We start from the raw sequence: 26,899 nt of genomic DNA on the forward strand, positions 1-26,899 counted from the left end.
CAATGCTGAATGCAGGGAAACTGATAACATCCTGCAAAATTACACGAGCATTTACCCTTTACTTATCAATTCTGCATGTAGGAAGCTCTTCGCAAAATACATTAACAATATGAAATAAAGTTGGCACAACACTATCATGAGGCATGATTTGTAACAGCACAGTAAACAGAAAGCAACCTAAACGTCCACCCAGAAGGGACTGGTTAAATAGACCAAGACTATATCCCAGTAGGAAAAATAATTGCATTCACCTATGTTGTAATAAACAGCAGTATTATTAATGTTATTTTGAAGTTACTATTGAAATATCAGATAGAACAAACAAGAAATCATGTTAATATGGTTAGGAAATGCTATGAACTAAATTGTTTAAGAAAATACTTTCTTTCTACTGATTATCCACTAGAACCAGTATGGAAAAGCAAAGGTAATGAAAAAGAACAGGTATTATTACTTATTCTCAAGGATACCACCATGTAACCATTAAAGGGATAAAGAAAAGAATGAATGCAGGCTGACTGGTTACTTATACACACATATTTGGCAGGGAGAGAGGGAAAATAGGAGGATGAGTGAAAGAATTATGGGGAACTTTGAGTATCAGAAAAGGAAAAACAACAGATCAAATCGGAAAATCACTATGCCTCAACAAGGAGAAAGTAGAAGACCATATTCAAGAGCAGCAAGCTTACAAAGCTTAGGATGGGTGGAAGCTTAGGATGGGTGGAAAAAACACAAGGCACAGAATTACTACAGAGCTACTTATTAGGCCATTAAAAAGAAAAAGGTTGAAACTGAGAATACCAGGTCTGTTACAACCATGTATAGTGAGTCTCAAACTTTTGTGCTACAGAAAACTGTGGAGTTCCGTCAACTGGAGATGGCATACTCCCAAAAAATGAACCATGATCTTTTAAATATTCTAGACAGTACCCAGCATGGGCAGACTCCCTTTGGGAAGCTGTTCCATCCTCAATGAACTGGGCAAAAAAGACAAACTTAATTTTTACAAAAATAAAGTTCTTAATCAAAGTTCAGAAACATAACCCCAAATGTAACCTATTTGTACGTCTATGTGAATGTCTATGAGTACACACACATTTAACAGTACATTTAAACCCAGGTTATCTTCTCTCATCTCCAAAGACAACACCTTCTCATCATTTCATGTCTCAGTGAATGGCTATCTCCAGTCAGTGGCCACGTATGAATGAATGAATGAATGAATGAATGAATGAATGAATCTATCTAATCTATCTATCTATCTACCTAATCTATCTAGTCTATCTTTCTATCCGTCCACCCACCTACCCACCCAAAAACCTGGCTTCCCAGTGGAATCCATGTACTTAAAGATCTTACCCTCTACGAATTCCAACGAACATCTCTCACTTGAACTTCTGCAACACCTTTACAACTGGTTTCCTCATCTTCATTAAATCTATTTTCCAGACTACAGCCACAATGGTACTTTCAAAACACAAAGCTATTCACGTCATCCCACTGCTTTAATGGCTTCCCAATGTTCTTAGGATAAACACCAAAATCCCTAAAATCCTTGGCTAGCTAGAAGGCCCACGAATGATTCCCTTCCTTGCTAAGGCTAATCTCCCCATCCAATCTTTTGATCCCACCCCTGCCTTCCTCTTCATTCTATAAATTACCCTCACTTCCTCAAGACTGATTTTAAAATCAATAAACAAAAAATCCTAGGTTAGAAACAGAAAATTGAAATTTCACTCAATAAAATAGTCTCACATTTCTGGGTTAAAGCATTTTCGTTGTATCTGAAAGGAAATTTTTTAAGGTACTTAAATCACTTTTTCTCTACAGGGACAAGACTCATCCACTAATTTGGGACAAGACTCATCCACTAATTTAGACATGGGTTCATTCACACTGAAAATAAAGCAACATTAAAGTAAATACATGTTGACAAAAAGTACAGGTATTCTGGAAATAATAACTATAATCAGTTACACAAACTAAATCCCTCTCAGTCATCTTGGACAACACAAAATGGATTTACAGACAGCCTATCAGAATTGAATCGTGAATAGGGAAGTAACCGTGAAGTGCTGATTATCAAACTTAACGAAGCCACACATGTCCAGGGCCTCCAAACCACAGCGCATTTCTAAGCAGGATTATAATGCTTAAGACCAAAATGTGAAGGGTTCGCTGTCCTCAGTATGACCTCAATACAGATGAAACAGCTCGGCATCGTTTTTCAAAAAGACCAGTCTTACCATGCTAAATTCTAAAACCTAACATTAGACCGGAATGCGTGGAAAGTAACTAAAAACATAATGTGTAATACGAGCTTAAGAACCATCCATTTGAGAAATACTTTTCAAGCAACACCTATTTGCCAAGTACTTACTCTGTTCTCAGCACTGGAGACACAGAGGAGGGCATGAGGTGGTTCCTACCTTCAGGTCCTCATATTCAAAGCAGACTGTCACAGTAAACAAATAAACAACGAGATTACTAGAAGAAAAAACTGGGAAGTCTTCCTGAGAACATGACCTTTGCACTGAGATATGAATTAAGAGGAGGCACCAGTCTTACTTAGAGCAAAAGGAAGAATGATCCAGGCAAAAGAAAAGAACAGCTAAGACAACGGCTAGGAAGTGGAGAACTGCTTGACAAGCTGGTGGGAAACAGCCAAAGGCAGTGAAACAGAAGCGCAGCCAGGACCTTTCTTAGTACATTTACTCCAGAGCAGGAGGTTTGGAGTAGGATTCAGAGGGTTCCAAATCTGGATGGGAAAAATACTGAACAATTTTACTGTCACCAACCTCTAACAGAAGTTAACATTTCCTACCTGCGTGAACAGGCAAGAAGCCACAGCACTATTAACAATGGCTGTGACTTTGTCACCAACAGAAGTCAGACATTGTCATGTCATATTAAAACTTAACTGCCTTAAACTATTATATATACTCATACTCTAAATTCTGGTATTTATTAATTTTGTCACTGAATTTTGTTATAAAATACATAAGTACAAACTACTATTTCATAAATTCGCACTTTTAAAATATGGTAATTTCATTTCATCACAATTGGTTTTGTCATCATTTGTACTTTATTGTATGCATTAAAAACATTATTCAGGGTCCGGCGCAGTGGCTCAGGTGGTTGGAGCACCGTGCTCCTAACGCCGAGATCACCGGTTCGATTCCCACGTGGGCCAGTGAGTTGCGCCCTCTACAGCGAAGATTGTGAACAAGGGCTCTCTCCCTGGAGCTGGGCAGCGTGAGCTGCCGTGAGCTCCTGTGAGCGGCCGCCCAGCGACTGACTGCCTCAGCCGGGGGAGCGCAAGGCTCCTAATGCCCACATGGGCCAGCGAGCTGTGGCCTACACAACCAGACTGAGAAACAACAGCTTGAACCGGAGTGCAGGGAGAGGAGAGAGGAAGAAGGTGGGGAAAAAAAACAAAAATAAAAAACATCATTCAGAGGACTCACTAGGCCACCAAATGGGTCAATGGCACAAAAAAAAGATTATGAACCTTTAACCTACAATAAAAGAAACTTAAGATTTCCAATAACTAAATGCAACTTCTGGTGCTTGTTTGGATCCTATTTCCAAGAAATGAACTACAAAAAGACGCTGTTCAGAAAAATCAAAGAAACTAGAAAATGAACTGGGTATTAGCTGACACCACCAAATTATTACTTATTTTATTATGTGCGATAACGTTAGCCTCTGTGGCTGGGTAAAAAATAAAAACAAAAAAAGTCCATATTGTTTGGAAGTGCAAAGTACATGTATACACAAAGCGTCCGTGTCAGATTCTGCGTTACAATACTTCAGAAAACCAGAGAGACGTGGAGCAGGTGGAGGAAGAGCAGTCAAGAAGGATAATTACAGAATCCGTGTGATGGGCATAGGAGATCATATGCTACTTTCTCTAATTATGTTTGAAATTTTTCAAAATTAAGAAAAAGGGGGATGGTAAAGGCATTCAGCAGTCACTTTTGCAAAAAGGAGCCCCTTAGATGGAAAAAAAAAAAAAAGATATCACAAAGAGGCACTGTCAGCTGGAGCACAAATGAGAGGAAGACGCCCCTTCCTCCAGGCTGACGTCCTGGGCCAGGCTGCCTGACTTGCCGAGGTGCAGGCTAACCAGGATTTTCCTCTTTCTTCTCCCATTCCACTCAGAGAAGACAGGAGGCATCATTAAAGCCTGCTCTGCTATTATTCATACCTTGCTGAGTACGCAACCCCTGTCTAACAGCACTCAGTGCAAAGACAAAAGAAACTACTTCTCATTATTCAGCTGTCTGGGCCTAGGAAATTAGTCTCTGATCAAACTAGCACCTCTCGGCGTTAGAAACAGCGATGGTTCAGGAGAAATAAGTTACAGTCATAAGCTAATGAGCACTGACTGAATTTAGGCTTTATATGTAGGAGACCCTGACACCTGTGGGGTGGGGGGCGAGGGACACTAGGTAGTTGCAGATACACGTAAACGATGCAGGACCGGGTCACTTAGTCTTCACACCTGGCAGAACACACACACACAAAAAACAAATGAGGGGGTGAGGGAATGCCATATTTAGACAACTGGACCATATAAGACGGTTCCCAGCTTGTCAAAAAATGACTGTCACTGGAGAGGAAGCCTTTCCCCTGGCGTAAGTGGAGCGGACTGCCAGGTGGGAACACTGCCATGGCTCCGCAAACTGCGGGAAGGTGGGCTCGCTAATCCCCTCTTCTTTCCAGGCCCTGTACACTGGCCTGCTCGCCTCATCTGCTCACCTGTCCGCTAACTCAACAGACTCTCAACTGCTCCTGTCTCCGCGTAAGTGTTTTCTCAGCTTGGCTGACAGACAGAAAGTCTTAGAACTTTCTTCCCTAAATATCTTATGTTACCACAAATCAGGAGGATGTCTTAGCAAAAATTGGCACATTCTTTCATTCATTATGAGAAATTTTCTTTTAAAAAAAAAAAAGGCACCAAAATCCATTTCCCCCATTTGGCTTTAAGCAATTAGAAATTCCTGATTAGGGGCCGGCCCAGTGGCTCAGGCGGTTAGAGCTCCATGCTCCTAACTCCGAAGGCTGCCGGTTCGATTCCCACATGGGCCAGTGGGCTCTCAACCACAAGAGAAGAGTGCGGTTCCACTCCTCCAGTCCCGCAAGGGAATGGTGGGCTCTGCCCCCTGCAACTAAAATTGAACACGACACCTTGAGCTGAGCTGCCACTGAGCTCCCGGATGACCCAGTTGGTTGGAGTGTGTCCTCTCAACCACAAAGTTGCCAGTTCGCCCCCTGCCCCTAGCAATGGCACCAACGGCAACTGGATCTGGAGATGAGCTGCGCCCTCCACAACTAAGATTGAAAGGACAACAACTTGACTTGGAAAAAAGGCATGGAAGTACACACTGTTCCCCAATAAAGTCCTGTTCCCCTTCCCCAATAAAATCTTTAAAAAAAAAAAAATTCCTGATTAAAAAAAAAAGTGATGAAATTTTAATTCTTTCAGTACTGAGAAATACATCTTCTAACATAGTATTTCCCTGCTCTTAGTCTGAAATCCAAATCCATCATTAACAATTTTTATTTATTTTTGCATTTCCTAAGATAAATAAAGTTGCAACTCCAGTACACAAGCAATAGCCATTATGCAAATGCCTCCACTCGTACAAATTTAACGTTAAGTTGGTATTTTTATTTAATGAGCATTCCAGGTGCATTTAAATAGCATCCTTCCTAAATTCATCTAAATATCAATTCCTTAGGATAGTAAATTCTACTCAATTATGGATTGTTTGGCTTAGTAGATAAATTATTGCCTTCTATATCAGTTGGTAAAATTTAAGTCAAGCGTTAGCAAACTTAGAGTTGTTGGGACAAATCCAGGCTACTGCCTGTACTGATGTATGCCATGGGCCAAGAGACTGGTTAGTACATTTTTAAGGTTGGGGAAAAAAATCAACATGATCTTAGTTATAAATGCCCCAATGGAAACCTCAAGCACATTTTTATTAGTATTCTTTATGCACGTGTGAGAGGGAAAGGAGTACTGCATTTACGTGTGAGACAGAAACACTTTCCTTCTCCTATTACTGAAAATGTTTCTGGTAATTTCACTAACTGAATTTTACATAAGTACAACCAACTGAGTAAAATGTGAACTAAAATCAGGAAAACTTTCCATATAATAATCCATTAATTACCCTTATTTAAAAATCCTTCATACTTTGCATTGTACTACATATATATTCACACCTTCCAAGTAAACACGCCAAGGTAGCATTAAGTTGTGTACAATGTTCACCCCAAGACAGAATGATTACATTCCTCATTACACATAAAGTGTTCAACAATGGTACTCACTCATACTAGGACTTCTCCATTTGTACTTTATATTTGTTTTTGTACTCATTCTGACAGCATTCTAAATCTTAAATTCTTTCCTACAATGCCAAGAAAACACTTAAATTTTAATGTTTTTGTAGCAATTAAATTATTGCATTAATCGGAAGGATGGAGTTTAAGTAATTTCCTTAATCTGATTATAGACCTGTGAGAATACATGAAAGATAGAAATAAGTGGTTTCCAGAATCCAGTGAGAAATCCTTGCCCCTCGTCTCCCCACCCGAAACACTGAGGCTACGTGAGACTAATGCTGGCCCTGCAGCTCAGAGTTCTAGCCAGGTTGTCAACCACTCTACTCTCTCGAGGGGCAAAGGAGATCCTTTGGACATTTACGTAATGAATTTTAAATGCAAAAGAGGTTAATTCCCTCACCAACACTTTCTAGTCAATCAAATGGAATCAGATGGTAGTCCTAAAGCTAAATCAGTAACCAATACAACTAAAGAAATACATCATATCCACTTGGAGAGAGATTAGTTAGAACACAAATGAGGAACACAAGTCACAAATGGCAAATGATGACAAAGCCTATCCAAGCAGTGACCAAGGCAGGAGGGTGCCTGGCCTTGCAATAGGTCTGTTTTTATTGAAGAGATGGAAATACCAAGCCATCTTACTCTCGGTCCACTCTACGTTTGAAGGATCTCATTAAATATGTGCTCCCTGTACCATCATATCATTACACCATGATTTCCCACGTAGCTTTTTTACACAGACAGCATGTTTGTGCTACACAGGACTGGAGTCCAGTGGCCCGGGTAATCCTATTTCTCACTGTAATTAATGCATTGACATTTAGCACTTGCAACACTACTCTCAGAAGCTTCCACAAGGAACCAGTATCTCATAGTATTTCCTCAGCCTTTCTTTAGGACATTGCAAATTACTAAGGAAATGCTACCCTGTGAAGCGACTTGGGGTCCATGCAGGTGATCTTCCCCGGGCACACAACCTCCTCACCTGCGGTTATTTATGCTCTGACCTGTGCTGGAACAAAGATGGTGATGAAAATTCTCTAGGCAGTCAGAACCAGACTGTATGACTATGAATTAGTCCTCGGTGATCTACAAGAGGGTCACAATATAAAATGTAAATGCCCTGTTACCAGCGTGCCATACTGAGGCCAGCTTTTGTAACATCTGTTGTACTGTAATCTACGCAAACTTGCCAAAAATACTCATGACTACAAGTTAAGAAATAAACCAAATGTATCAGAGGTCTCTCAAAAATTGATGTCTATCAATTTATTAGAAGGTATTCGATCAATTACATCTACTACGTTTAATCCAGATAAAGAAAAAAAATGGTCCCTAACTCAATTTATTTGAATAGTTAAATTTTTAATGTTTATTTTTTCCTGTTCTAGTGACTTTTTTTAAAACTAACTTTTGTAGGGAAAAAATGTGATGATATAGTCCAAAGTTCTTGATAAATTATAACGTACCCACAAATTTAGTATCAGAATGGTTGGTTATTATGATGTAGCTCTTTCTATGTTAAAACTCAACATTTCCTAAGGACGCTATGAAGTATTTTTTATAGCCTTTTATGACCAACTATAATATTCTAATCATATCAGAAACTGAATTTGGGGGGTTTTTAATAATAAAAAACTATAAGCCTTCTGAATAATAGAAGTTAAAATTCTTGGAAAGATCCCTTAAAGACCTGCTTAATTTTAGTTCTCAAGTTTGGTATATTAAAATACACAAGCAATTTAATTACAGAATGTTTATGGCAACAATGTAAGATAGGAATGACAAAAATACACTGTAAGACGACTGAATGAAGCATATATCTAAAAATACCGAATGTAGGGAGGTAAGTAATTAGATTGATAGTGTCCAAAATTCACTGTTTGTAGATGATGATAAAATACTGAAACCAATTCTTTCTGACTTAAATTGTAATTTGTAAAAATGTCCAATTGACTTGATTTCAAAATAGTTCTGTTTGATCATTTACTACTGCAAAAATCTAAATGTAAAGAACAAATGCCATTTCAATGACAACCTAACATTGACAACCACGACAGTGAGAGAATTACGTGAGTTTTGTGGTACAACCTTTGTCTCCAATTAAAACAAAAATAAAAAAAATTGTAAAGCTTTAATTCCTCAGCGTTACAAATGAATGCCTTCAACTTATTCACAGTAAAGTACCATTCTAAAATTTCAAATAAGAACTTAAGTTTCGTCCAGACCAGAAGCAATAAGAGTTTAAATACAGATATTTAAAATAAAAGTGGGAACAGTCACTCACAGAGGAACATGAGAAGCAGGAAAGACAAGAAGAACAACACTAAAAGAAACATCCATCAAGAAAAAGACCTGGAAAAGAAACCAAAACTTAGAATTAAAGATCAAATGAAGCTTGGCACAGTAGGGGAAGGGGCAGGGGACGGAATGAACTAACTAGACAATCCAACGAATAAGACAGAAATACTAAGAAAAGTAAGAAAATAAAACCTGAACGCAGAATTTATATAAAAGATAGGAAATCCATTGAAGATTTTAAATCAGTTTATGAAGACCTACAAATTGATACAGCAAACTGAAACTCTGCCAACCACAGCCAACAGAAAAGTACCTATCAAAGAAATAGTTATTTCTAACACTAATTATGGCATGTTATTAAATATATTAGGTTTTCTTCTTATGAATGGATTCAAATCATGTCATGAAATTAAAGGAAATATTAATCCTTTTCCTCAAAATAATGGAGAGACATATATAAAGTAAAATTCAAGTCTATATTAAAGAACAGCAAGCAGTTAGTCTAAAAACACGCTGAGAAAAAAATAAAATAAAGTAAAAAATTTAAAAATAGTAAAAAAATTAATAGAAATAAAAATAAAAATACAGTGAGCAATTCGAATTTAAAATGATGAAATACATTCATTAATAATAGTTCTGTTAAAATGGAATGGATTCAAGTTGTATTGATGAAAGCAAATAGAAATTATAATAAAAAGTTATATTGTATGTACTATGTCCGAGAGAATATTAAACTTAAAGAAAATTAAGTTTGCTTTATCTTAGTTAAATGTAACTGTAACATTACACATGGAATGACAACTGAAAGTGTATATACAGTAAAACTGAAATTGTGTAATAAATTTTTGTGTAATAAAAATTGTGTATAAATTTTTATCAAGCTGCTAACAAAAAACATATTTGCGAACTATTTTCTCCCATTCTTAAAATGATCAATATGAAAACACTATGAAACAAGATGTTAACATTATCACTAAAAATTACACAAATACAGGCATTTCTGAATTTCAGATACTTCTGTCATATGCACTGACAGTAGCTCTGCCTATGTTTCTTTCGAAAATAAGTCTCAGCAGTTTCGTAATCATACCATTGGCTATATGGTCACTGGCAGATTAATTTTAAAGATTATGTTATAGATATTAAAATTGCTAAGATATTTTAGATAAACTCTTTAATGAAATACAAAGATAAATTAATGGAGTTTAATTTATAGGCTTACATCAAAAGTACCATCCATTGTACAATCGATTTTCAATAAATCTCAGTAGGATACATAAACTTTTACTTAATATACATTAAAATATCAGTATGTTCCGCTGCCATAATACATTTTTCTTGAAGTATATTAGCATCAAAATGCTGATTATGGTGACAAAATATTCAGATACAATGAGATTTTAATATCTTTCACCCCAAAGAAAGTTATCAATGTAAGACCAATACACACTCATCTAAGTACATGTTCACACTCAGTACTGCCCAACTTTAAAAAAAAAAGTGTTTTCTGTACTATTCAGCATTAAAAGTTTACAAAATATTACGTGTTTAATATAAAAATTTCTGTAATAACTACAATTAATTCAGTGCTACAATTCAACAGTACTGAACGGAACAATGCTAAACAAGGTAAGCCTGTATACATTTAAACCTCTAAACAAATCCCAGAAGAAGTTATTATAATACATTTTTTCAGATGTGAACATTGTCTTTACTATAAAGTAAGAACAAGCCCACTGACAGAAAGGTTAAATAACCTGCTCAACTTCATTAGCTGCAGAATGAGTGGAAGAGCCGAGATTCAAAGCCAGGACTGACTTCCAAGCCTGAAATCCGTAGTGCTTCCAACTGTTTAACTTCTAACAAGGTCGCACTCTCTGTTTTAGAGCAGGAATTTCAAACCCGAAGGCCACTAGCGTCTAAGAAGGGAGAATAAAGAGGTGAAGAAAGCCAGCTAAAAGGGACAGAAACATGAGGCCTGTGGCGACCTAGAGAAACCCCCGATCTCAAGAAGGCAGCTGCGGCTCAGATGGAAGTGGCTGCTGAGAAGCTAGAACAAGGACCCAATTCTGCCCGAGAGCCCCGGGAGCAGGGAAAACCCAGACTGTTTATGAGACACACTCTTGTTTTTAAATGTTGGTGAGTAAAATAAAATTTTAAATTACAGTGGTGCCTAGTAAGACATGCCTGGGGCCCCACTGACATGGGCCGAGTGAATGACTGCAGACGTAACAAATGCCGAGGGGGGCAGAGCATGGCCGCGCACGGGCATCTGGGAGCAGGCGGGCCGCGTCTGACTCTGGGCAGAGACTGTCTCGCAGGCACCTTACCAACCACACAATAACCAGCCTTCTTTCAAATCTTTCTGCCGCCAGGGCCCTGACGCCTGCTTCTTCACTCCTCCCAAAATGTGCTGCCCTGCGATCTTCAAGGTAACTGCCGCTCAAACCACGACCCCACTCCAAGCCGGATTACCTCCTCCCTGAACGACTCTGACTGTCCCCAAACAAGCCCCATGTAAGGCGCCTCTCCTGCGACAAGGGAAAGACAGCCCTTGAGAACCGTCTGGGTTTGCTCACCTAGCACAGCACACGCACATCCCCAGCCCTGAAGGAGTATTTGCTGAGGAGGAGGAGGAAGAGGAGGAGGAGGAGGGCGGGGAGTCTTCACCTCCCCTGGCCTGGTCCACACCCGACTCCGGCCTTCGGGTCCCAGAGCACCCCGTACGCGTCAGGCAGAGGCGAACATGCTCATCCACACTGAATGGGGATGAAAAAGGCTCCACAAAACAGGGAGCGGGGAGGTTACGAACGTACGCATTCCTGCTTAAGAGAAGTTCCTGAAGAGGCTGAGATTCCAGATCCTTCCAAAACATGACAGTTGAGGGTGATATCATTATACCTTTAATGCAGATACTGAAAATCCACGCAAGTTTCCTTACTATCCGAAAAATGGTTCCCCAAACACTTGTTCTAAGAACTACGGCTGTCAGAGTCAATTCAAATAACGATCTTAAAGGAAAGCTTTTGATCTGTACAATTTCAGAGTGCAAACTGTTTCCTCAAACATGTTAAGACAGCAAGTAACCCAGAGTCAGCGCCACTCAGTGAGAACAGAGAGGACTGAGGAGGGGCTACCGTACGTGACCCTTCACCTGAACACGAACAAACTCGATGGGGACGTGAAAATGAAGCAGTGCTAAATTCATTCACCAAATCCTTATACGTAACAAGAGGGAATTCTGATCCTGTTTTCTTATTCCCTCTCCAGCGGGAGCATACGTTCTTTGCTAGTACCTAACTAACAAAGAAAGGTCATCATCTTATTTACTACAGAATGAAAGGCATTGTCGAGTGGCATTTTCTTAGTCTAAGATGACCCTTTTCACAAAAGGAATCCCTGAAAATATATCCTGGTGTTCTCCATGCTAAATGGTTTCTAGTCCCCCCCACCCCGTAACTCCCAAGATGCTTCACCTAAACCGAGTCTGTGCAGCTCTAGCTCTCCCCAGAGCTCTCAACAGCAGGGAGCAAAGGGGCAAAGTGGAGACACACGAGCTTGGGAGAGAGTTGGGCTCTTGATTCACACACTAAACATGAAGAGATTCCTTCCTGGACCACGAAACACTTCATCTAGTATTTCTGAAACACTACAGAACCCAAGTAACACATTTTGGCGAAAGGCTTCCAACTCAGAAAAGCCCTCTAACAACTCTTCAATATTCATGTCTATGTCTTGTGTCCCTGGAACCTTTACCATGAAGTGTATTTCTTAGCCTAAGTCAAAATTTAACCAGCAAGCCAACAACACAAACTTAGTAACTTTAAAGATACCTGGACTTCTGCTCCTGTACTAAATTTCAATAAATTATTACTTTTACGAAATATTACCAACTATTACCAAAATATCCTGGTTAGGCATTAATTCCCATACGTCTCAATAACTTATGACTCTTACAAAATATTATCAAAGCACATCCCTCTTTTCTGTAACACATATAGGAAAAAATTCATTTGTATAAAAATTTTCTAACCATCTGCAGAAGCTGATTTACCAACACATTCTTACATCTAACAGAAGTCTGGTGTCTTGAACTTCAAAGTTATGTAGATCAACTGTAAAGTGAACTGATCCTATTTCAGTAAGTGTATCAACGAGGCCTAGCTAAACCCTGAGGACCATGGCGGCGAGGAGCTCTCAGCAGCGAGAGGAAGTCACCCCTGGGCCTCTGTTACAGGCAGCACTCACTCAAGTGCTCTGTACGTCCGGCGGGTATCGGATAGCGTAGGAGAAACGGTCTTAATCGAACAAGGTAGAAAGTTGGTGAAACTCATAAGCTCACAAATTGGGATTAACTCCAAAAGGGGCGGGGGGAATACAAGTAAAAGCATAAGTTTGAGATTCAACTTTTAAAAAGAAACAATTATCAAAGTAATTTCAAAGCTTTCAAGTGTCAAACGTCTGTCTATATTCTTTCTAAACACTGCTAGAATGAATCAGGTCATAAGCAGCAGAAATTCAAACTGGGAATTAACATATTAAAGGTACTAGAAATCTGGGCACTGTTAGTCTTTCTGTTGCATTCCTACACATAGTCTTCTTGAGATTCTTTCTTTCTGTAAAATCAGAAAGATTAAATTCAGCATAAATTCATTTAAAATGACCTCTATTACTAGTATATTCAGGAACAAAGTCTCTGATGAGGACGCAGAGCCATTATCATTCTCACAGTGCCTAATTAAGACGCTGTCCTTGGATTTTAGCAAAACTGTTTTGTAAAAAAAGAATCACTATAAAAACTATCACTGATTTTACTATTTGCATAGAAGCTCAGTAATGAAACCAACTGAATGGCATTTCAGATGAGACAAAAGTAAAAAGGACAACAATAATCACAAAAAAGTTACTTTGACAACTACCAAAGGGTAACTTCAGTTGCCCAGTTAATTCACCTGGGGAATGGCTAGTGGGCAAGCTCTGTCCCCAAGAAAACATCAATAAATGAATCTTGTAAGAAGTTAAGTTAAATCTTACAACCACGAGTTTCCTTTTGAAGTCAGGAAGAAGTAGGCAGATGCTAGAATGCTCCACTGCCAGGTCTCCGCTCGACTGTCACCTCCGCAGAGGCCTCTGTCACTGCTCACTCGTAAGAAGCCCTCCCTGTCTTACTCACGGCTGCAGACCCCGCACCCAGTACCGGTTCTGATCCAAGCCCTCAGGAAGTACTCGCAGAATGAATGAACGAGTCCACATACAATTTCAAAACTACAAAAATAAATCTGATGACAATTTAAAAACATGTATACTATTAGCAAAATGTCTAATCCTCCATTCCAATTTGAAGTCCCGAAAAAGAAAAAAAGTCAACTTTTAATATCAGACCCTCCACATTTATTTGCTGTCTGTTTCTGGAAATGAGTGAAGCATGGCGAGACGTATCTTAATTCTGAGAAATCACAGCAAATGCAGAATGACTCCTATGCTGAGTCCTCAAAGCCATGATGACTCACGAAGACACAGTAAGCGCGGCAGTGGTGTTTTAAACATATAGGCACTCCAATTGATGCATATACAAAGTATTTTAAAGTGTTCAAGGTACAATGAGCTATAATATAAATACGCAAATGAGGTTAATACAATTCCTGCTCCACGTCACCCTGTCCTATCACTGAGTAAAAATGAAAAGTGTTAACTTTGGCTTAGTCAGAACATCGAGAAATAACCATCTTTAGGGGGTTGAAGAGTAAGTTTGCTACAAGTGAGCCAAAGGCTTATAGTCGTGTATACCCAAGTATTTGGTTCTGTCAAGTGTGCACTTCGTAAGCATTACATCAACCACTGTTGTCGGTCATTTTAAAGAGTGTAAAAGATTAAAGAACCAAGCCATTATGGCAGAAAACTCTCCAAACTGGACCTTGCTACTCCTCACTGGCTTTAAATACTCTAACCAGGTAGCATCCACCCTATTTGCAGTTAATCAAAACAGATTTTATTTACACAAACTCAACTCACATAAATAAATAAATAAATAAATAAATAAATAAATAAATAAATAAAAATAACTAAAGGACACCCATGAATCAAATAATCATGACAAAGATCTATGGACACAATCGGTCATTAAAGATAAATGTTTGAAATAGAAAATACTGGAGCATAATAAAGATTTTCTTCAACATCTGCTACTCACATAAAATGCCTGGAACAAAAGACCCTGTGCAGTCAAAGGAACTTACCGTTACAGATTTCAGTGTCATACCGTGGTAGGTGCCCATTGTGTCGATTTTGAAGCCTTCCGTTTCTATAAAGAAAAAGGGTTCACTATTAGCATTTATGTATTTCATGATCAATTAACAAATCTAAATTGGTAATCTACATAGTCTCTTAACAGTTCAACAGTATAACAAAACCTTGAATTCTACTATACATACAAAGTTTAAGTTAAATGACGTATTTGTGAAGATAAAAAGTTCAATAGGGACACTAGTCTCAAAAATATATTCAACACGCACCAACGAGCCCATTGGGTAGATGCTGGTTAAGACTACCTCTGTACTTTTGTTCAACAGTCATGTATGTAGTTGTTTGGGAATATCAAAAATTTGAGTGAATAACATTTTTTATAACCCCCCAATTATCTATTACAGTACCACTAAACGCATCTATTATCATGAGAAGTCCTTAACTTATAAAAAGTTGTGTTCCATGATAGGCATGTAATATAACCTGTATAAAGGCCACATTGTAAGGAGGAATAAGGTTCCAGGACAAAGTCCCAATATGCCTTTCTGTAGAGCGTCACATGAAAAACATTTTACACCCTGCAAACTACACAGTCTCTGTCACAACTACTGAACTACGCACTAGTGGTGCAAAAGCAGGATAAACAATATATGTAAACAAATGGCATAGCCTGATGCTGCCCGGGAAGGGTGGGATTTGGTCTGTGGGCTGTGACTGTCCAAGTCCTACTTTCCACAATTCATTCCACAGGAAACAGTGCAGTGAATAAAGAATGGACCACTCTCTTCTATGGCATGAATTCAGTACATGCTTTTGTCCAGTGAATGAAGTCAACACACAGAATTCATTGCACCAAGGCAATATAGCCTTAATGAAAGTGAAATGGAGATTTCATATTACACAGGAAAAGAATCACAAATGTTAGACTTGCATTTGCTTCTTTCTCATTTTTTCACGAATCAAGTCAAGATACATAAAGATCTCAAGAGAAGTTACAATGACAGCAGTCCCACCTCACTAAGCGCCTCACTGACATGGAACCAATTCATGACTGCGTTAGCCAGTCTACCACGTGGGCATTCACAGCGTGCCACCTGATGACCCTGAGACTAAAACGTGTACTCCCCACATTCTCATGGACACCGTTATAATTTGGGAGACATAACTGGATAGAGTCTCCACTCTTGAAATTTGAGACACAGAATATTAATAATAGCAAATATATATATAAATATAGTACACATATATACATATACGTACACACTATATATAAAAATATATGTAATAGCTTAGTATATACCACCCACTATTCCAGGGCCTTTACATTTACTAACTAGTTTAATCCCCACAATACTGTACTATTTATTACGTTGGTGCAAAAGTAATTGCAGTTTAAAAGGTTAAAAACAATTGCAAACACCTCAATTCCTTTTGCTCCAACCGAATACTGCTATTATTAGTACTATAATGTTAGAAAGGAGGAAACTGAGACAGAATGCAGTTAAAGTAACTTATCAAAGTTCACGGAAAAAGTAACTGTGACACAGGCAATCTGGGTTCAGAATCCATGCAGTTAACCAAGGGCAGGCAAATTTGTTCTGTAAAAGACCAGATAGAATTTTAAGGCTTTGCAGACCATACAGTCTGGTCACAACTCCGTAAGGCTGTCACAGCACCAAAGGAGCCACAGATAACATGAATGAATGAGTGTGGCCGTGTTCCAACACTGTACTACAGTAACACGTGGAGGGCCAGATCTGGCCTGCGGATGTTGGTTTGTCAACCTCTGCTCTTAAGCATCAGGCTCTACTGCCTCTCAGGTTGAGCACAACCACAGTAAAAGGAAAATAAAAACTAAGTAACTTGCCTTCTTTTCCTTTGAATCGTTCCTGGTCATATCTGTTGTACGCAGCTGGGATGGGCTGTTTGGTACGCAATGTGGGATCCTGTAGAAAAATTAATTATGAGTCACATTTTAATATTTTAAATTGTTACTTAACACTCATAATAAAAACCTAATAAGGGTATTGTTTTCTAAACTTTTTGCTTACTGTAGCCAATAAGACAAAAGTGGGGAGTCATCACATGCTTATTTCCAAGATACTGTGGAACCATATGAAACTAAATAACTAGATTTCAACCAAATTGGAAGGCACGTTTGAGTTAAAATACAGGCAATATGTCATACATGGAATTTACTTTAGGGGTTCTGTGTGGGACCTCAAAGAGTGAGGAACCTTCCAAACAGCTAAAGCTAAGGCCCAATGAAAGGACCAAATGACCTATGAGGAGGAGAAACACAACACATTCACTCAGAAGTCATAGATACCGATGATTTAAAAGAGCCCCAAAGTGGACTCTAGTAGGATTTCTATTTCTAACAGTGGTCAGAGATTGTCCCAAGCCACCACAAGAAGGCCAGCTCCAGTTTACCCAACTCCTCAGAGGGTGTTTCCTAATTAACCCCTTTCAGATTTAAGACCCAGGAATGTCTCCAGGTAAGAACTGCTGCTGAAGCAACTTTTAATGATGAGGAGGGTTTTCACATCCTTCAGCTATACTGAAGCACCAAAAGGTTTAGAATATACTGATTGAAGAACTGATTCAGATGAGATGTCTTCAAAATTACAACACTGAAAAACAAGTGTCATTTTCCATAAAATTACTATGTAAGTAGTAAAACATCCTTACCACGGGCGGTGCGTTTGGGGCCGGCCGCTGCTCAGGTGCACGCCCTTCTTCTCTGGCTTTTACAGACTGAAGAATTGCGAATATATTCTTGGAAAAATTCTGAAATATAAATGGATTTTCATTAAGCCTGGTTAAACATTCAAAGACAGTAACTTTACTTAATAGACAATTTCAGATTTTTTCTTCCTCTCAATTCTTCCCTACTATATCATGAGGTATTATGGTTACACACATTAAGTAAAAAATCAACTAACTGCAGGGAAATGGATCCAAAGACCAATGATTCTAAATCCAGTCTTATTCATTTATTTCATTTTACTTAAATTGTATAATTGGCTACAAATTTATTCATATGCTGCATCTATTCAAATTGGAACCAGGAAATAAGTTGCATTTAAATAAAATATGACAAATTTGTTGCCAAGAGAGGATTCCTAATTCTGAATCAACTACTCCAGTCGTGGCCCCGTTATTCATAGGGGACAGGTTCCAAGATCCCAGTGGATTCCTAAAACCTCAAATAGTACCACCAAACCATAATCACTCCTTCAAAATCTGCCACAAATGTGGTGGCAGCTGCTTCATCAACAGATGCAGCTTCTCCAGTAATTCTTGTATTTTTCAGTGTAAACCTATTCCTGAATCTATGGGACCACCCCTTACTTGTAGTAAATAGCTTGGCGTCACTCATTTCAGGGGGGTCCCTTGCTGAAGTCTTCCTATAAGCTCAATGATTTCAGGCACTAATACGTTTTTTAAAACTAGTTTCCAAAATGCACAAAAAGTGATGACAAGAAAGAATGGCAGTATTTTAAGTTTTTGCAAATCTCCTTAATGTCTGGCTTAATATAAAATAGCTGTATTCTCAAATCTACTTCTACACTCAATATTTCTTGTGACATCTTGTTTTGTTCTGATCAGAGCGTATAAAAGAAAACCTAGTCTCACACAGATACTTGAAAAGGAGAAGTATTATAATCACTTTCAGATGACTGGATATTCTTCTCTGATATCATACCAAAACTCAGTAAGTGATAGTTTCCTAAAGGTTTACTGCAATATGGAAACCACACCCATAAACATTTTGTATTATTCCTTTAAAATCCACTGGTCTCTTTTGTACATTAAATGGACTTTTTTGTTTACTCACACAATAGTTTGCACTGGTCATCTGGAAAATATTGATCACTGCAGATTTATCAAATATTAACAAGTTGTATAATATTACACACTAGCAATAAATTACATTTGTTAGTATCATCATGGACCTCATCAGAAGAGTCTAGAATTAGGAAGCTGTTAAGGTCACAGTAGCAAAAAGAAACTTCCCAAAACATTGTCTTATGAAAGCTCACATTTCAATTATTGACAACAAATATTATCGATTGCGTCCCTTGAAGGAAAAGATTTCCTTCATTTTCAAAAAAAAAAAGTGTGCCAAACATGAGTCTAAGTAGCATAATTAAGCAAATAAAAAATGGTTTTCTTGAAAAAGCAGCTGGGTCGGCACACAAACAATGGCACAAGTGTTTTTCATGGAGACAGCCCTTGTATTTCGGCGTACAAAAGTGCTGTAGATATTCAGATTTCATCACCCAAAATCCTGGAAAGGTGTTATTCAAAAGTCAAGAGTTAATAAAATTAGTCTATTTTAAAATTTCACCGAGGACATTATGAGTGAAGAATCCAATGGATTCTAGTACAGTTGGGTGTCAACGCCCTGATTCATGCCAAGATGCCAGTGGTGAACCAACCACTGCTTTTGTACCAGGAGTACTAAGATCAAAGCAGTGACAGAGGCAAACAAAGTCTTAATCCTATTAAGAGAATTGATAAAAATCAAGTCTCATTACTTTAAAAATAATACAGTATTGTGTGAGAGATACAAACTCTAGAAAAATCAATCAAAATGCCATCACTATTTTTTTGTGGTAGAATTACAGGTGATTTTTGTTGTCCTTTTAGCAATGTCTTTTTATCAACTTTTCAACACTAGACAATACTAATATATGTTTAAAAATGTGTTCTTAATGGCTTTACAAAATCAGATTGCTTTATGTGGGAATCTTCAACCTGTCTTTTATTCCAGAAATCCATAAAATAAGGCCCTGATTCCTGATAATAATGAAGATCTGTCTAAAATCTTGGGGCCTTTGGAGTTACGAGTACCTACGAAGTTTTTAGAGTTGAGCAGATAAAACAGTATACAGAGAGAATACCAAAGTAACATTTTTATTTTTAAAAATGTTAAGACTCACAGAAGCAAACCTAGCTGCGAAACAATTCTTAAATTAACCTATTTTTAAATTATACAGTGGGGCCAACAACACTAAATTAAATTAGAACACTAAATTTTGAAATGATGGTACAATCCTGCCACCTAGAGCTCAATAAAAATTGTTCATCTCAGTTATTTGAAAGCTTGTCAGTCTACAAGTTGGAGCATATCAGCTATGCTTTATTTCACTACTATGAAATTCAGATTTTTCAACAATTATAATAAACACTAGTAGAACAATGTAAGTCACAATATTCAACTATGAGCCCCATATTAGGCTGTAAAAATGTGTATGAACAGATCGCTGTATTGCAAATACAAAAATGGAAGTTAATTCGTTTTCTCAGATATCTCTAGAATTCTGAACTCTAGAGAATGATTCTTAATCTTGAGCTCAAGTACTTTGTAAAACAAGTCAAAGTACCCAAGAAAAATAATTCCTTCCTTCACATACTCTTTTCTAGTAGTTTTGTTCCTACTAAAATGGCACAGTCAATTTGAGGTCCGAATCCAAACTGTGCAAACGAAGCCTGCCTGCCAAGACCGATGCTGAAGCTCCCTCACATCAGTAATTCACACACTTGTACAAACCTCTGACCAAATCCTCACTAGGAACAACTGGGCATCAGTGCAGAATTAACAGGAGAAAACTGGGAGGCGCGAGAGGGAAAGACAGATGAAAATATGTAAGTGAAACAAATCCATGTAACCTTTTTGGAGATCCAGTGAGATACTGACATTCAGTATCTTTCCAGTATTTAAAGTACACACCTCCTTTAGTAGCAAGTTGCTTCTAGGAATTAATCCTTTTGCTATATACAAATAAATGCACAAAGGTGGATGTACAAGGATGCTTTCTAATGCATTATGTGTAATACTGAATTAGGAAGGCAGAAAGGAGGAGAAAGGGAAGGGGAAAAAAATCCCTGAATCCTATAGCCCCCCCCCAAAAAAAAAAACTGACTCCTTTAATAAGGAATAAGTAAATATTGCTACATCTACATAACAGAATATATACATACAGTAAATGTTTGCTAATTTTCGTTCAAGTTCTCTACTTTGTGGAGATAAAATATTAATAATATTAACAACCAGAGAGCTTGCCATCAATAATCCCTATTCATTAGGTTTAAGCAAAACTCTACTCCACAAGAACACTGGGCCACTCCTTAGATTTACGAATGAGGTGTGAAGCAAGGGGCTTGCACTTGGATTCAGACGTTTCCATCAGCTTCTTTGGGGACCAACACCAGCCACATGGTAGAACAGAATGGCAAACATGGCCACTTGGAAATGGACATTATTACCAATCTTTCAGGAATAAACTTGAAACCTCCTCCTACTAGCCAATGTTAGCCAATTCTATAAGCAGTCACAGGCTCAGCTCATACGCTACCGAGTGGGTGAAACACGCAGGTTACCTTCCCCGTGCTCTGTAAGATAGTCGTCCGCGTCCTCCACACTCGCTCTCTGCTGACAATATCTCGGGTCACATCTACCTCTGCGTCCACAAAACTCCTCTGCTTCAGAGCAGTTATATCGTCGTCTAAGTCAGTCTTGATAGTAGATCTTTTCTTAGCCATAATTTTGGCTTTGATTGCAGCAATTTTTTCCACTGACATAGCTTCAGACAAGGACCTGAAAGCAATTTCCTTTTTAAATTTTCACAAGCAAGGATCTCAAAATATAAATACATTTTGTTACACTCGTTAAGTTCCTGGTAAAAATACTTTAAGTGGCAATAATTAAGATTTTCTTCTTACATGTAAAAATGACATACTTGACATTTTGTGATCATATAGAGCCCATGCAGAAATATTACTCTACGAGCAAATTAGTAATGTCTTAGACGAATCAATGCAACAAAAATCTTCACATTTTTTCCACGTCTCCCATCACCCAACAGTAAAACTCATTAATATGGGTGCTTTTTCTTTATATTTTCTGATTCTTTTATTTGCTAATGGCCCCATCCATGTAAATTCTGCACGCACACACCACCTTGAAGAGGGGAGTGAGAATTCATTCTGTAAAGAATTCAAAGCTTACGTTGTCCTTGAAATTTATTTCAAGATTTCAAACCTATGTCATAATGTACAACATACCAAATTTACAGTTGATGCAGGCTTTTATATGCCACATAAACATATACTCCTTTATATGTCTGGAAGAGAAAACCATGTTTTGAAGTTTCCTTTTCTTTACTTGATTTCCAAATAATAGGCAAAATAGCAAGGAGAGGCTATGCTTTCAGAATAAAAAAAGACAACACTGAAAGTATAGATTTCATTAAGATAACAATCTTAAACTTAAGTGTCATTTTTCACAATGTAAAATGAGAAAGAGTTAGAAAGTGTTCGGGTACCTTAACAGTTGACAAAATTATTACTCTAATCACAAGAAGACAATCTTGAAATAGGTTTAAACAACATCTGGAAAAAGGACAGGAGTTCCTGCAGGTTTAAATATGGTAACATTATACAGTATACTAGCTTATATTAGGCATAAAGGTGCTTTATAGCAGACGCTCAGTATGTACCTAGTATTTGACTCATTTTATACAATACTGTGCAATTTTCCCTCAAAATCGAAAGCATACAAGCATACCTTGAGCCAAATTCAAATACTTTTCTAAATTATAATGAAATGTGCATTAGGCTTTTACCTCCAGCCGAGGAGAGTAACGGAGACTGGATTAACCCTCCTTCTTTGCAACGACCAGTCAAATGACATGAAACGGTAGTCTACTAGATACTTTGATATCAAACAATGAAAGACAGTGACCTCTAACAAATGAAAACCAAGTGAGGCGAGCCCTGGGGATGCTGCTGTCTCCTGCCCTGAAAGTTTTCAACATGGCGTAAGGAGGAGAACCCATGCAGAACATCACAGGGACTCCCTGGACCAGTAAAACCAAGGGGGCTGGAATTCACAAGGCCAGAGGACCTGAGAAGAGAGAGCTGCACAGAAGGTCCCCCTTGCATATTCCAGCAGGGTGCTGATGAGCACATGACTGTGAGAAAACTAAGCAAAGCTGGGTCTAGAATCATCCACGAGGACAGAGAGATCAATGCCCAGTGCTCACCAGGGAGAAGAACACACCTGTGCCCGCCAGCCAGACCGAGAACCTCGCATTCATGGGACATTAGGTACTCAGAATGGTTTTGTTCCACTAATGGGTGGGGCATAGAATAATTACCCTAACTGAACACTGTTCAAATAACAGATCTTAAAATCAAGACCCAAAGAAACAAACTTTCCAAGCAATTTAACTAAGTCCCAAAATAAAACTAAAAAAAGGTAGAGAAATACAAAAATATCTAGTACTCAGAAAGGTAAAGTGCAAAATGTCTAGTATCCAAAGATTACAAAGCATGTTAAAGGTGCAGAAAAACAGAAGCCAAAATGAGGACAAATATAATGAAAACCAACTGTAAACTGACATAGATGTAGGATTAGCAAACAAAGGCATTAAAATAATGATAACTCTATTCCGCATGTTCAACAAGTGCAGTAGAGACATGGAGTATATATTTAACCAATTTATAGAGATTTACACACAACTTTGGAGACAACAAATGTATTGCAAATATTAAGTAGAGAAGAAAATATTAACGAACTACAGAAACTATCTGAAACGAATAGAAAAAAGAATCCAAAAAATAGAGTCCAAAAATAAAAAAAAAGATAAAGAAAGAGTATTAAATAAGCTGTTGGACAACTTCAAGGGGAGTTTGAGGAATTGGGAGTCCAGAAAGAGGAAAAACAAACAAAATAATTGAAGAAACAACACCAAAAATTTTCCAAACTCAATAAAAATTAAGACACCCAAAATTCCCTCAAGAAGCTCAATGGACCTCAAGCACAAGAACCATGAAGAAAACACCCCCAAATCGAGTGATAATTAAATGGCTCAAAATCAACAATTGGAAAAAAATCTTAAAGTAGCCAGAGGGAAAAAAAGACACATTTCATAAAAAGAAACAAAAATAAATACAACAGACTTCTCATAAACAATGCAATTGAGGCTGTGGTATAACACAAGATTTTTAAAGTACTTTTTAAAAGAGGTTAGAAAGCTATATACAGTGAAAAAAATTTTTCAAAAAAAAAAACAAAATAAAGACTTTTTCAGAAATAAAAAGAGCTGAAAGAATTAATCACCAGCAGACCTGAACAAAAATAAATGTTAAGAGAAGTCTTTCAGACACAAGGAAAAAAATGGATAGGCGGAGCTACACAAAGGAATGATGAGCCGTGCAAATGGTACCTGTAAATATATAGGACTTTTTCTTATTTAAATGTCTTTAAAAGATAACTGTTTAAACAAGAACGAGAACAACGCATATTGGTGTTTACAATGTATGTGTAGAGAAACATGACAATAGTTTCCCAATGACCAGAAGGAGAGAAATGCAGGTCTCCTATTGTAAGGTCCCTATACTATATGTGAGGGGGTGCGATACTTGAAGAAGACAGGCTGTGAGGCTATAAACCACGCAAACTAGAAACCCTAAAGCAAACACATGTACAAAACAGTTGTAACTAATAGGCCAACAAAAAGACCAAATGGAGTTACAACAAATATTCATTCAATCTAAAAGAAGTCCAAAAAAAGGAGCAATGAACAGAAGAGACAAATATAAAACAACAGCAAAATGACCAACTGAAACTAACCCCAGGAATAATCACCAGTGTAAAGGTCTAAATATATAAGAAAAGCACTTACGCTACAAAGGTGCACAGGTTAAAAGTACCAGGACGTGTTTAAAGGTGAATGAAATTCTGGAGATGGTTGCACGACGATGTCAAAGTACTTACCACTATTAAATTGTACACTTAAAAATGGTTAAGATAGCAAATTTTATTTTATGTGTCTTTTACCACAATTTTTTAAAGTAAACGTGTAAAAAAGATATACTACTAAACTAACATACGCCAAAAGAAAGCTGAAAGAATGACTACGTTAGCATTAGAAAAAGCAGATTTTTTTTAACAAACAATATTGCCAGGGATAAATAAGGTCATTCCATAATGAGAAAAAGATTCATTCATCAAAAGAACATAGTCCCAAACATTTACAACTAACAAGAGCTTCAAAGTAGGTAGAACAAAATCTGATAAACCACAAGAAGGCAAAAATTCATAGTCGGGGATTTCAATAATCTTATCTCAATAATTAATAAAACAAGTAAGGCAGAAGAAAACTAATATGGGGAAAAAAGACTTGACTGACACGATAGACCAACTTGACCTTACTGACCTTTATAAAACCTCCAAAATAATAGCAAAATACACATCTTCAAGTGCACATGCACATAGAACATTTATCAAGACAGACCATATCTGAGGCCAAAAAACGAATTTCAATACATTTCAAAGGATTCAAGTCATACAGAATATAACCATACTTTAGAATAAATTGGATCATCAGTAACAAAAAGATCTCCAGAAAATCCCAAAATATTTGGAAACAAAGTAACTCACTTGCAAACTACAAAGTAATATTGAACTGAACGAAAATGAAAACACAATCCATCAAATGAGATATTAAAGCAGTACTTAGAAACTGATGACTTCAGCTTCAACTGTAAGAAACTATAAAGAAGAGTGTATCAAACACAGGATGAGTAGAAGAGATCATGACGATCAGAGCAGAAATCAAAGAATCAAAAGAGGGGAAAAAAAGACAAAAACCCCAATCTGGTTTTTAGAAGATCAAGAAAATCAATCAATTTTGGCCAAACTAATAAAGAAACTAGCAGAGAAGACACAAATTATGAACATCAAGAACGAAAGAGGAAATTTGGGGGATTATTTTGTAGTTTTTTTGTACATTTGCAACAGTGAGCCCCATTTTAAATAAATGAGCCCCCTTTTAAAATATTCAAGAATGAAAAGAGGGGACATCACTACTGATTCTAGACATAATAAAAGGATATTATGAACAACATTATGACAATAAATTTTGACAACTTACATGAAATGGACAAATTCTTTCAAAGAAACACTCCATAAATAGAGACTAGCCTTATAACTGTTAAAAGAAATTAAATTTGTAATTAAAAACTTTAGGGGCGGCCAGATGGCTCAGTTGGTTAGAGCATGAGCTCTTAACAAGGTTGCCAGTTCAATTCCCAACTGGGATGGTGGGCTGCGCCCCCTGCAACTAAGATTGAAAACGGCGACTGGACTTGGAGCGGAGCTGTGCCCTCCACAAATAGACTGAAGGACAACGACTTGGAGCTGATGAGCCCTGGAGAAACACACTGTTCCCCAATATTTCCCAATTAAAAACAAAAAAATCAGTCTTAAAAAAAAAACAACTTTATTTGAAATAAATATATAAAAACAACTAAAATAAAACTATAGAACAGATGGCTTCATTAGTAAATTCTCCCAAATGTTGGAGGAAATAATATCAATTCTAAATAAACTCTTCCAGAAAACTGAAGGAAATATTTTCCAACTCATTCTGAGACCACAATTATCTTGATATGAATGAAACAAGACAAAGACATGACAAGAAAACTACAGACCTCATAAACTTAGGTATAAAAATTCTATATAAAGTTTTAAAAATCTAATTCAATAATATGTAAGAAGGATAATATATGAGAGCTGTGGTACGCGGCTTCTGAAATTACTATTACTGATATCCAACTCCTGGCATTCACACCCACTTTTAATCCCCTCACTGTGGGGGTGTGTAGAATGCTGTACAAGAGACAGGGGGTCACTAAAGGTTTGGCTATAAAAAAACCACAATTTCTATCTTGTCTTGCCCTCTTGTTTGCTCACTCTGACGAAGCAAGCTGCTATACTGTGAAACATTCTATGGATAGATCACACATGGCAAAGAACCAAGAGAGTCGTCTAAAGAACAGCTGAGGAACTGAAGAGTGTCTAAGAACCTACAAGGAACTAAACTCTGTTAACACAATAGTCACATGAGCCCGGAAGCAGGTCCTCCCCCAATCAGGCCGCCATGAGACCCCGGTGCTGCCAACACCTAAC

The 26,899-nt window shown here is 37.6% G+C and overlaps 1 protein-coding gene across 1 annotated transcript in view; it reads right to left on the minus strand.

Moving 5' to 3' along the window:
• Positions 1-26,899, minus strand: part of CDC73 (cell division cycle 73) — an 84,470-nt gene that overhangs the window by 43,807 nt on the left and 13,764 nt on the right. Inside the window, exons 7-10 of the mRNA XM_033099607.1 lie at positions 21,304-21,520; positions 17,605-17,703; positions 16,781-16,859; positions 14,907-14,971 (exon numbers count right to left, since the gene is read on the minus strand). Of these exons, the coding sequence (XP_032955498.1) occupies positions 14,907-14,971; positions 16,781-16,859; positions 17,605-17,703; positions 21,304-21,520 (460 nt within the window). The remainder of the gene's footprint in view (positions 1-14,906; positions 14,972-16,780; positions 16,860-17,604; positions 17,704-21,303; positions 21,521-26,899) is intronic.

This window comes from Rhinolophus ferrumequinum, chromosome 27, assembly GCF_004115265.2.
Source record: "Rhinolophus ferrumequinum isolate MPI-CBG mRhiFer1 chromosome 27, mRhiFer1_v1.p, whole genome shotgun sequence".
Taxonomy (NCBI): domain Eukaryota; kingdom Metazoa; phylum Chordata; class Mammalia; order Chiroptera; family Rhinolophidae; genus Rhinolophus; species Rhinolophus ferrumequinum.